The following is a 12,167-nucleotide window of genomic DNA, read 5'->3' as shown; positions in this document are numbered from 1 at the left end:
TTTATTTTTATTTTTTATTTTTTTTCCTACTTTTAAATAAGATTATTTGTTTTTTGAGTGTTCAGTTATATCAGGTCTTTATATATTTTGGGTACTAACCTGTAAAGGGTGTGTCATTTGCAAATATCTTCTTCCATTCACAAGGTTGCCTTTTAATTTTGTTGATTTTTTCCATTGCTGTGTAGAAGATTTTTATTTTTATTTATTTTTATTTTTATTTTATTTTTAAAGATTTTATTTATTTATTAGAGACACAGCGAATGAGAGAGAGAGGGGCAGAGAAACAGGCAGAGGGAGAAGCAGGCTCCATGCAGGAAGCCCGATGCAGGACTCGATCCCGGGTCTCCAGGATCGCGCCCTGGGCCAAAGGCAGGCGCCAAACCGCTGCGCCACCCAGGGATCCCCGAAGATTTTTATTTTGATGTAGTTCCAGTAGTTTATTTTTCTTTTATGTCACTTGCCTTAGGAGACATGTTTAGAAAGAAGTTGCTATGGCCGACGTCTGAGAAGTTACCGTCTGTGCTTTCTTCTAGGATTTTTATGGTTTCAGGTCTCAAATTTAAGACTTTAATCTATGTTGAGTTTATTTGTGTGTGTGATGTAAGAAAGTGGTCCAGTTTCATTCTTTTGCTGTAGCTGTTCAGTTTTCCTGACACCATATGTTGAAGAGACTTTTTTCTTTCTTTTTTTTTTTTTTATTTTTTTTTTTTTTTATTTTATTTATGATAGTCACAGAGAGAGAGAGAGAGAGGCAGAGACACAGGCAGAGGGAGAAGCAGGCTCCATGCACCGGGAGCCCGATGTGGGACTCGATCCCGGGTCTCCAGGATCGCGCCCTGGGCCAAAGGCAGGCGCCAAACCGCTGCGCCACCCAGGGATCCCCGAAGATTTTTATTTTGATGTAGTTCCAGTAGTTTATTTTTCTTTTATGTCACTTGCCTTAGGAGACATGTTTAGAAAGAAGTTGCTATGGCCGACGTCTGAGAAGTTACCGTCTGTGCTTTCTTCTAGGATTTTTATGGTTTCAGGTCTCAAATTTAAGACTTTAATCTATGTTGAGTTTATTTGTGTGTGTGATGTAAGAAAGTGGTCCAGTTTCATTCTTTTGCTGTAGCTGTTCAGTTTTCCTGACACCATATGTTGAAGAGACTTTTTTCTTTTTTTTTTTTTTTAATTTTTTTTTTTTTTATTTTATTTATGATAGTCACAGAGAGAGAGAGAGAGAGGCAGAGACACAGGCAGAGGGAGAAGCAGGCTCCATGCACCGGGAGCCCGATGTGGGACTCGATCCCGGGTCTCCAGGATCGCGCCCTGGGCCAAAGGCAAGCGCCAAACCACTGCGCCACCCAGGGATCCCGAAGAGACTTTTTTCTGTTGCATATTTTTGCTTCCTTTGTCAAAAATCAATTGACCATGTAATTGTGGTTTTGTTTCTGGGCTCTCTATTCTGTTCCATTGATCTATGTGTCTGTTTCTGTGCCAGCACCACACTGTTTTGATGATTGCACCTTTGTAGTGTATCTTGAAATCTTGGAGATTGTGATCCCTCCAGCTTTTTCTTTTTTAAGATTATTTGGCCTATTTCGGATCTTTTGTGGTTCCGTACAAATTTTAGGAATATTGATTCTAGTAATATTTATTTTACTGTGAAGAATGCTGGTGATATTTTGATAGGGGTTGCAATAAATCTGTAGATTCCTTTGGATAGCATGGACGTTTGAACGATATTTGTTCTTCCAATCAATGCACATGGAATATCTTTCCATTTGTTTGTGTCCTCTTTAATTTCTTTCATCATTGTTTTATAGTTTTCAGAGTACAGGTCTTTCATCTCCTTGGTTAAATTTGTTCCTAAAAAATATTTTATTATTTTTGGTGCAATTGTAAATGAGATTGCTTTCTTAATTTCTTTTTCTGTTACCTCATTATTGTACATAGAAATGCAATGAGGAGTGCCTGGTGGCTCAGTTGGTTAAGCATCTGACTCTTAATCTAAGTTCAGGTCTTGATCTCAGGGTTGTGAGTTCAAGCCCAGTGTGGAGCCTACTGAAAATAATAATAAGAAGAAGAATAAGAATAAGAATAAGAAAAGCAGCAGATTTCTGTTTTTCATTTTGTATCCTGCGACCTTACTAAATTCATTTATCAGTTCTAATAGTTTTTTGGTGGAGTCTTTAGGGTTTTCTATACATAGTATCATGTTATCTGCAAATAGTGAAAGTTTTACTCTTCCTTACCAATTTGGATGCTTTCTTTTTTCTTTTTAAGATTTTATTTATTTATTCAGGAGAACACAGGATCAGGATCAAGCCCTGGGCTGAAGGTGGCGCTAAACCACTTAGCCTCCCGGGCTGCCCTAATTCTTTTTTCTTATCTGATTCCTGTGGCTACTACTTCCGATACTGTGTTGAATAAAAGTGGTAAGAAAGAACATCCTTGTCTTGTTTCTGGTCTTAGTGGGAGAGCTCTCAGTTTTTCACCATTGAGTATGATGTTCGCTGTGGGTTTTCCATTATGGCCTTTTTTATGTTGAAGAATGTCCCCTCTAAACCTACTTTGTTGAGGGGTTTTTATCATGAATGGATATTGTACTTTGTCAAATGCTTCCTCTCCATTTATTGAAATGATCTTACTGATGCGATGTATCACATTGATTGATTTGCAAATATTGAAATACCCTTGTATCCTGGAAATAAACCCCACTTGATCGTGGTGAATGATTTTTTAAATGTATTGTTAGATTTGGTTTGCTAATATTTTGTTGAGGATTTTTGCATCTGTGTTCATAAGAGACACTGGCCTGTAGTTCTCTTTTTTGTAGTGTCTTTATCTGGTTTGGTATCAGGATAATGCTGGCCTCATGGAATGAATTTTGAAGTTCTCTTGCTTCTTGTATTTTTAGGAATATTTGAGATATTAGGTATTAACACTTCTTTAAATGTTTGGTAGAGGGATCCCTAGGTGGCTCAGTGGTTTAGCGCCTGCCTTTGGCCCAGGGCGTGATCCTGGAGTCCCGGGATTGAGTCCCATCAGGCTCCCGGCATGGAGCCTGCTTCTCCCTCCTCCTGTGTCTCTGCCTCTCTCTGTCTATGATAAATAAATAAATAAATCTTAAAAAAAAATAAATGTTTGGTAGAATTTGGGGATCCCTGGGTGGCTCAGTGGTTTAGTGTCTTCACTAAGACACTTCAGCCCAGGGCATGATCCTGGAATCCTGGATTCTAGTCCCACATTGGCTCCCTGCATGGAGCCTGCTTCTCTCTCAGCCTGTGTCTCTGCCTCTCTCTCTCTCTGTGTACACTCTCATGAATAAATAAATAAGATCTTTAGAAAAAAAAAATGTTTGGTAGAATTTGCCTGTGAAGCCATCTGGTCCTGGACTTTTGTTTGTTTTTTTGGTAATTGGTCTATTCAAATTTTCTGTTTCTTGTTTCTAGGAATCTGTCTGTTTCTTCTGGGTTGTCCAATTTGTTGGCATATAATTTTTCATAATATTCTCTTACAATCCTTTGTATTTCTGTGGTGTCAATTGCTTTTCATTTCAATTTCCTCTTTCATTTCTGATTTTGTTTATTTGAGTACTGCCGCCCCACCTGTGGATGAATTCGTCTTTCCAAAGAACTAGTTCCTGGTTTCATTGATCTGTTCTATTATTTTTTTTAAAGTCTCTATTTCTTTTATTTCTGCTTTACTTTTTATTATTTCCTTCCTTCTGCTGGTTTTTGGTCTTGTTTGTTCTTGTTTATTTCATTCCTTTAGGTATAATGTTATAGGTTGTTTTTTTGGAATTTTTCTTGCTTCTCGAGTTAGGCCTGTATTCTTATACACTTCCCTCTTAGAATAGCTTTTGCTGCATCCCAGGTTTTGGACCATTGTATTTTCATTTGTCCCCATGTATCTTTTAATTTCCTTTTTGATTTCTTGGTTGACACATTTGTTGTTTAGTGGTGTGTTATTTAACCTCCATGTATTTGTGCTCTCTCCAGACTTTTACTTGTGGTTGGTTTCTGGTTTCATAACATTATGATCAGAAAAGATAGATGGTGGGGCACCTGGGTGGCACAATTGGTTGGACGTCCAACTCTTGGTTTCAGCTCCGGTCATGATCTCAGGGTTGTGGGATTAGGCCCTGAGTTGGGCTCCTCACTGCTTGGAATTCTGTCTTCCTCTGCCCCTCCCACTTCTGTGTGTGTGTTCTCTCTCTCACAAATAAATAAATCTTTAAAAAAAAAAAAAAGAGGGGATCCCTGGGTGGCTCAGTGGTTTGGCACCTGCCTTCCGCCCAGGTTGTGATCCTGGAGTCCCAGGATCGAGTCCCACGTCAGGCTCCCTGCATGGAGCCTGCTTCTCCCTCTGCCTGTGTCTCTGCCTCTCTCTGTGTGTCTCATGAATGAATAAAATCTTTGAAAAAAAAAAAAGAGCAGATACATGGTATGACTCTGATCTTTTTAAATTTTTTGAGACTTGTGGCCTTATATGTGATCTATTCTGGAGACTGTTGCACATACACTTGAAAAGAATGTGTATTCTGCTGTTTTGGGATGGAATGTTCTGAATATATCCGTTAAATCCATCTGGTCCAATGTGTCATTCAAAGCCACTGTTTCCTTGTTGATTTTCTGTTTGGATGATCTGTCCATTGATGTAAGTGGGATTGTGCATATGGTTTTAAAATATCAAATAGGCCTAGAAAGATTTTTAATTAAAGTTAAACAGTCCTGTGGTACCTGGGTGGCTCAGTGGTTGAGTGTCTGCCTTTGGCTCGAGTTGTGGTCCCGGGATCCTGGGATCGAGTCCTGCATCATCAGGTTCCTTGTGGGAGGCCTGCTTCTTCCTCTGCCTGTGTCTCTGCCTCTCTCTCTCTGTGTGTCTCTCATGAATAAATAAATAAAATCTTGTAAAAAAAATAAACAGTCCCTTTTTTCCATTCCTTCTCCACAAATCAATCCGTTGTCATCCCCAGCCTTCTCAGTCCACCAACCCCTTTTCACTTTTTCTGCTGTATCTTGTATTTTATTTTATTTTATTTATTTTATTTTATTTTATTTTTTTGTAACTTGTTATTTAACTCCATATTTCTGAGTAATGTTTCTGTTGCAATTTCCTAACACACCAGTTTTAGATATTATCTGCTCACTTCCTGTCATGGCACATAAAATTTGTCTCTTACTCTACATCCATGTTCCCTTCCTCCCATATAGTTGGATCATAACTTTCATTTAATCCAACCCTAGTTGTCTCCATTGTTATGGATATGTAAATATTCTTTTTTAAAAAAAGATTTTATTTATTTATTCATGAGAGACACAGAGAGGCAGAGACACAGGCAGAGGGGGAAGCAGGCTCCATGCAGGGAGCCTGACGTGGGACTGGATCCCAGGTCTCTGGGATCAAGCCCTGAGCTGAAGGCAGACGTTTAACCACTGGGCCACCCAGGCATCCCTGGATATGTAAATATTCTTATAGAACCAAGTGGCATGCCATGGTTATATTTCCTTTTTTGTCTATTATTTTGCATGAATTTTTCATTTGCTCCATTTTCATTATGCCTGTTGTAGTTCTTTTCACATCCTCTAACCACTTTCCAAGTTTTCCAATAATCAAACCTGTCAAATGATGCATCAATTGTTTTTCCTTGAAGACCTCTCTTCAGCCCAGCATTCAACAATTACCGGCTGCTGCCATTTGGAGAATTTGATTTAATTTTCACTATTCTAGATTTCCTGTCTCCTGGGTTCTCTGTAATCCTCTGATTCACTTCTAATGGATCATATTTTGTCTTTTAGAGAAAGAATATATTGGAAGGAAACATTTTGAGAGAATGATGCATGGAATCTCTGTATTCTACTCCTTTATTCAGTTGATTATTAGGCAAGCATAGAAATCTGTTTTTAAAACATTGTTATTCAGAATTTCAAGGCAGTTGGTCAGTGGTCTTCGCCAGGAGTCTAGCCTTCGTATGACAGCTACCTCTACGTGTCCAGAAGGCTTTAACATTTTGTTATCTTTAGTGTTCTTAAATTTCAGAATAATGTGTATATTTTCCTCTAATTGTTCTAGCCGTTCAGGGGGCTCTTTCAATCTGGAAGCTTGTGGCTTTTAATTCTGGGAAATTTTGTTGCATTTCTTTGATAATTTTGTCCCCACGATTTTCTTTTTTTTCTTCTTTTTTTTTGATTTTCTTTTTTTTAGTAGAGTTTCTGTACTTCCGAATTGATGTTCTGATTTTTTAATTTCCTTCCTATAATCCTACCTCTACCTTTTCTTTGTATTTTGGGTAAATTTCCTTAAGTTTTTTTTAAGATTGTATTTTTAAGTATGGCTCGGCCCGTTAAGCGTCTGACTGTTGGCTTCAGCCGAGGTTGTGAGGTCCACCCGGTCCGCGGGGGGCTTGGAGCCTGCTTAGGGTTCCCACTCTCTCCCTCTGCTCGTCTCCCAAAACAAACAAAAACAACGCACACTGTAAGGAGCCCTGCAGCCGCGGGGCTCAGTTCCCACCAGGGTCTTACTCCGTGACCCGCGGGCCCGCACTTCCTCCTTCCTCCATCACCAAGGTCCTGAGGTCGGTCCTGGATGTGCGCGGGCCGCTGGGGAGGCAGCCTGCGGGCGCGGTTCTCCCTCGGCCCCCGCTGCGGGCTGCCCCCCCCGCCCCCCGCCCCCCTGGCCCGCGTGCCCCGCACCCCTGCGGCCCCGGCTGCTGCAGCGGAGGAGGGTCTGGGGCTGCCGCGGTCCTGCGCAGACACGGGGGTGGGGTGGGGGAACTGGGGAGGCGGAGCTGGGGGGGACGGAGTTGGGGGGCCCGGAGCTGGGGGGGCGGAGCTGGGGGGCCCAGAGCTTGGGGGGTCAGAGCTGGGGGTCCCGGAGCTGGGGGGCGGAGCTTGGGGGGGCAGAGCTGGGGGCCCGGAGTTGGGGGGCCCGGAGCTGGGGGGGCGGAGCTGGGGGGCCCAGAGCTTGGGGGGTCAGAGCTGGGGGTCCCGGAGCTGGGGGGCGGAGCTTGGGGGGGCAGAGCTGGGGGCCCGGAGGTGGGGGGGCGGAGTTTGGGGGGCCCAGAGGTGGGGGCCCGGAGCTGGGGGGGCGGAGCTTGGGGGGGCAGAGCTGGGGGGCCCGGAGCTGGGGGGCGGAGCTTGGGGGGGCAGAGCTTGGGGGGCCCAGAGGTGGGGGGCCCGGAGCTGGGGGGGGCGGAGCTTGGGGGGGCGGAGCTGGGGGGGGTCCCGGAGTTGGGGGGCGGAGCTGGGGGGGGCAGAGCTGGGGGCCCGGAGGTGGGGGGCCCGGAGCTGGGGGGGCAGAGCTTGGGGGGCCCAGAGGTGGGGGGCCCGGAGCTGGGGGGGCGGAGCTTGGGGGGGCAGAGCTGGGGGGCCCGGAGGTGGGGGGCGGAGCTTGGGGGGGCAGAGCTGGGGGCCCGGAGCTGGGGGGCGGAGCTTGGGGGGGCAGAGCTGGGGGGCCCGGAGCTGGAGGGGCGGAGCTTGGGGGGGCAGAGCTGGGGGCCCGGAGGTGGGGGGTCCCGGAGCTGGGGGGCCAGGAGCTGGGGGGCGGAGCTGGGGGGCCCAGGCGGCCCTCGGGTGCCCGCGGCGCGGCGGCGCTGACCCTCGGCTTCCCCTCCCCGAGCCTAGTGATCCACCTGGACCCGCTGACGCACGCGACCCGAAGGCAGTTCCTGCGCGACGCGCTGAGCGGACGGGGCCCCGAGCAAGGACGGTAAGGGCGCCTGCGCGAGGGGGGGAGGGGGATCCCGGCAGCCCCGGCCCGCCGCCCCCTGAACGCGTCCGCCTCCGGCGACTCCGACCCGGCCTGGGGCCGGACCGCGAGGCGCCCCCACGCATGGCCGCAGGACACAGGCCGCTCGCCGCCCGCTCTCCCGACGGTTCCATGTTTAGGGTCGTCCAGTAGCCTCCACACCCGGCTCGGAGCCCAGCGCGGGGCCTGAACTCACAACCCCGAGATCAAGGTGTGACCTGGGGGCAGCCGGGGGGCGCAGCGGTTGAGCGCCGCCTTCAGCCTGGGGCCTGATCCTGGGGCTCTGGGTTCGAGTCCTGCCGGGCTCCCTGCGGGGAGCCTGCCTCTCCCTCTCCCTCTGTCTCTCTCTCTGTCTCTCTTGAATAAATTAAAAAAAAAAAAAAAAGGCCGTGCCCCGCCCGAGAGCCGCGCAGGCCCCGAGGCTGGGTCTTCACAGCCCCGTCTGCAGGGTCGCGCTGACCGTGGTGCTGCGCTGAGCTGTGGGCTGGCCCCGTTTCAGGCCGGTGTCCCTGCTACTCCCGCGACCCCAGGAGACCCCCCCCCCCCGGAGGTCCCCAGCGAAATGCACGGGACGGTTCCGAACAAACGGGCTCACGGTTTCGCAGACATCTGGAACTCAGATGTGAGTGGGCGTCTGCTTGCGGTTTTCGTTTGGGGCCGGATCAGCGACCGGCGTCCCCCCAGGCGTGTGGCGGGAGCCTGCTGGGCGCCGCCTTGGCCCCGCACGTTCCTGGACTTGCCCGGACTCCGTGTGCATCCGGCCGGGAGGGGCCCCACGAGCCCCGGGCGCGCAGGGTCTGGGCAGGGTCACCTGCGCAGCCGGCCCCCAGCTCCCGGCCTCCCGCCCCCGGCCCCCGGCCCCCGGCCCGCAGCTGGCCCCCGGCCTCCATGCCCGACTTACTGTCTCTCTTCCGCCCCCCCGTGTTCCTGGGACACTCCCTCCCTTCCCTCTCTCGCAGTGGTAGGCCTTTTTCTGGGGGGCGGGTTTCCTATTCAGTTTTAGGTCCCGATTTCTACCTCCCTTCCTGCCGCCGCCCCCGGGCCAGGTTGTGGGCCTCTAAGGAGGCCGCGTGGCTCCAAGGCCCGACCCCACTCGGGGCCCTCTCGTCCCTGAGCATCACTGGGCGCGGCCTCTGGGCCACACCTGAGACCACGAAGTGTGTCGGAGGCGCCAGGGCCTGGCGCGCTCAGGGAAGCATCCGACCCTGATCTCAGCGCAGCTCTTGACCTCGGGGCTGTGAGTCGAAAAATACACACACGCACACACACAAGACATTCATTCGCACAGCAGCCTGGACCCAGAAAGGGGCGACCCGGCTCCGCGACCCCTCAGCGGCTGACCCCTCACAGACGAGTGTCGCTTGGGGCCCAGCCAGGTCACTCTCAGGATTTCTGCTTTTTGGCTTGATCCTGGCCAGCTGCGATTTTAAGAGCCTGAGGTTTTAGCCACACTCTTGCTTCCTTAGCACTATTAGTGACCAGTATCTGCTTTTAAAAAATTACTAGGGATCCACAGTGTCCAGAATAGGAAACCCAGCAAAGAGCAGGTTGCCTGGGGGCCTCCCAGAGGAGGGGCCTGCCGTGGTGAGCACAGCCTGGGGGCAGTCAGAGTTCACCGAACACACCGAATTGTGCACTTTAAAATGGTTGATATAGTGAACTTATGTGCGAATTTTATCTCAACGAATCTAGTAGGTGCTAGGTGTTAAGTGCTAGAACTCAGTGCCGTTGTTTGCTGGGCCAAATCCAGAGAACAAGGGGGGTGGTCGCCTGCTCACCCGGGTGGAGGTGCCGGCGCCCCAGGGCCCCTGCCTCCAGGCTTGCGGCTTGGAGGAACCCGCTTTTTAAACGTTTTGCAATTCTGTATTCCTTATGTCTTTCTTTGCTCCAGCTTGATACCCAAATTTTCTTTTATTTAGTAATCTAAAACTCTTCTCATTCTCCTATAATCTTGGTTTGTGTGCAGATACCTTCACTGCCCTGGTCAAATCTTTCTTTCTTTCTTTCTTTCTTTCTTTCTTTCTTTCTTTCTTTCTTTCTTTCTTTCTTTCTTTCTTCTTTCCTTTTCTTTCTTTTTTTCTTCCTTTTTGTTCTTAAGATTTTATTTGACACACACACACACAGAGAGAGAGAGAGAGAGAGAGAAAGAGAGAAAGAGAGAGAGAGAGCGCACAAGCAGAGGGAACAACAGACTCCCCGCTGAGCAGGGAGCCCTGGACCCTGGGACCATGACCTGAACCCCAGGGCAGAGGCTTAACTGACTGAACCCGCGGGGGCTCCTGCTGGCCCCAGATCTTTCTTCAGAGCTGCAGGCTCTCTTGCAAAGCATCTTGTCTAAACAGTTTTGACACAACTTGATCAACTACACCGTCTCAGTCTTCATTCCAGCCTCCCCGGGCCTGGTGTTGCTTCGCACAGGCTCCTTACTCTGGCTATTCGTCATGTAGGATGCAGGCCAGGGAAGAGTGGCTCAGGGGAACATGGTATAACTTGTGACGGCTCTGACCTTCGTGTATGTACTTTAGGCCCTACGGTAGCAGCAGTACCGAGTTACATGGAATTTTCCCCTCTTTAGTTTAAAGTTCACGGTGGTAAGTGATCCTCTGGACGACGAAAAGAAGGAATGTCAAGAGGTGGGATACGCGTTTCTGGAGCTGCGCCAGGTCATGGAATCAGGAGACCTCGTGGAACAAGAGCTAGAGAGTGAGTAATGAGTTCTAATGCTTCTCAGTCTGACTTCTTTCTCAGGCAGTCAGCCTCATCACGAATCCTTTTTCTGTTTTACCTTCATTTTGTGATGATCACTGTGAAGCTGATTATACGAATTGGGTCCAAATCCCTACGGGCATAATTACTTCTGCAGCAAGCGTCAGGGCGCTCTGTTGTCTCGGTTGGCCCGTGTGCATGACATGCGGTTCAGGACAACTGGAATACAGTTTTTTTTTTTTTTTTTAAAGATGTTATTTATTTACTCGTGAGATGGAGGGAGGCAGAGGGAGACGCAGGCTCCCGCGGAGCTTGGTCTCGGGGCTCTGGGCGTCCGGGGTGCAGGCTTTTAGGACTCTGCAGTGTCTGAAATGGGGATTTTGGAGAGCCGTATATGTAGAGATCAGAATCCCTGACGGCTCTTCAGGATGTGAGGTCCGTAAAGGCGGCCCGTGCGCCTCCTGTAAGGCGCAGCCTCACCCGTCTCTCCCACAGAAGCCGACTCTCCTGCCCCCTTGGGATTTGTTGCCAAGTTCGTTTTGGTTCCCAGAGCTTACCGGCCTTGCTCCAGAAGTGGCTGCATCCTCTCACTTCCGCCCCATCTCCACCTGCTACGGTGCTTCTGCAAAGTCTGACCACCACATTCTTCCGAGGCCCATTTTTAACATTATTTGCTGCAAGACTGGTGGGCTTCGGAAACCTCTGCACTGGAATGCCGGCGGGCAGGCCGTTCTGCGCTTGCTGGGGTCTCCCCGTCACCTCCCCGCAAGGCTCCGTAGGCTGGGGGGCTGTCCCCTGCGGCTGCTCCCCAGGGGTCCCGAGGCCGCCCTTGCCCGCCTTCCCCAGCTCCGCTCCCCCGACGCACCGGCCCTTCGCACTGTGCAGGGATCCCCTCAAACCTTCTCTAGTCAGGACCTCGACATTTCTAAAGCCAATGAGGTTTCGATTCTTTTGATTTTTTTGATCATCAAAAGAGACACTTGTAACTTCCTGGTTGTGGCTGCCCCTTCTCTCCACTCAGGCTTTAAATCCTGTTGGTATTTGAAAACCCAGAGCCTGTTTCCTAGCCTGCAGCTACCTTCTCTCTCAGACTCAGCTCCTTGAACTACTTGCTCAAGTCCGTGCAGTGCTTCAGCTACGATCAAGTGTGTTTTTTTTTAAAGATTTTATTTATTCATGAGAGAGAGAGAGAGAGGCAGGCAGACAGGCAGAGGGAGAAGCCGGCTCCATGCAGGGAGCCTGGTGTGGGATTTGATCCTAGGACCTCGGGTCCCGCCCTGAGCCCAATGCAGACGCTCAACTGTCGAGCCCCAGGCATCCCACTCCCAGGATTTTAATTGTGGTCTAAGAATGATCTCAAATCTAGGTTTCCAGTCCAGATTTTTAATAAAACCTAGACTTATGGTGGACCAACAGTCCCTACCTGTGTCCCTTAGTACATAAAGCTGGACCCTCTCTGCACCTCGTGTCCCCTGACCCACCCCCAGTTCTCCAAATGACAGTGCTTGACAGTGCTGTCCTGGACTCCAACCTACTCCTAACTGCCAACGGTAATCACATTTCAGTACTTTTCTCTCTTCAAGTGCAGAACCCCGTCCTGTCCCTCAGCTGCTTCACAGCGCACTGTAGAGGCTCCTAGTAATGGCTGCTTTTCTGGAACCCAAATATGAATCCCCACTTCTGCGCTTCCGTTAAAGCCAGATTCCTTAGAAGACAAACAGGGCCCT

At 49.3% G+C, this 12,167-nt stretch overlaps 1 protein-coding gene across 2 annotated transcripts in view; it reads left to right on the top strand.

Moving 5' to 3' along the window:
- Window positions 1–12,167, top strand: part of RPGRIP1 (RPGR interacting protein 1) — a 42,248-nt gene that overhangs the window by 29,525 nt on the left and 556 nt on the right. For both annotated transcript variants that reach the window (XM_041738867.1, XM_041738868.1), the window contains 2 exons: window positions 7,611–7,695; window positions 10,310–10,437. In XM_041738867.1, coding sequence (XP_041594801.1) covers window positions 7,611–7,695; window positions 10,310–10,437 — 213 coding nt within the window. The remainder of the gene's footprint in view (window positions 1–7,610; window positions 7,696–10,309; window positions 10,438–12,167) is intronic.

The sequence above is a fragment of the Vulpes lagopus genome, chromosome 23 (assembly GCF_018345385.1).
Source record: "Vulpes lagopus strain Blue_001 chromosome 23, ASM1834538v1, whole genome shotgun sequence".
Classification (NCBI taxonomy): Eukaryota; Metazoa; Chordata; class Mammalia; order Carnivora; family Canidae; genus Vulpes; species Vulpes lagopus.
The sequence above is the reverse complement of the archived record's forward strand: the minus strand, read 5'-3'. Positions and strand labels throughout refer to the sequence as shown.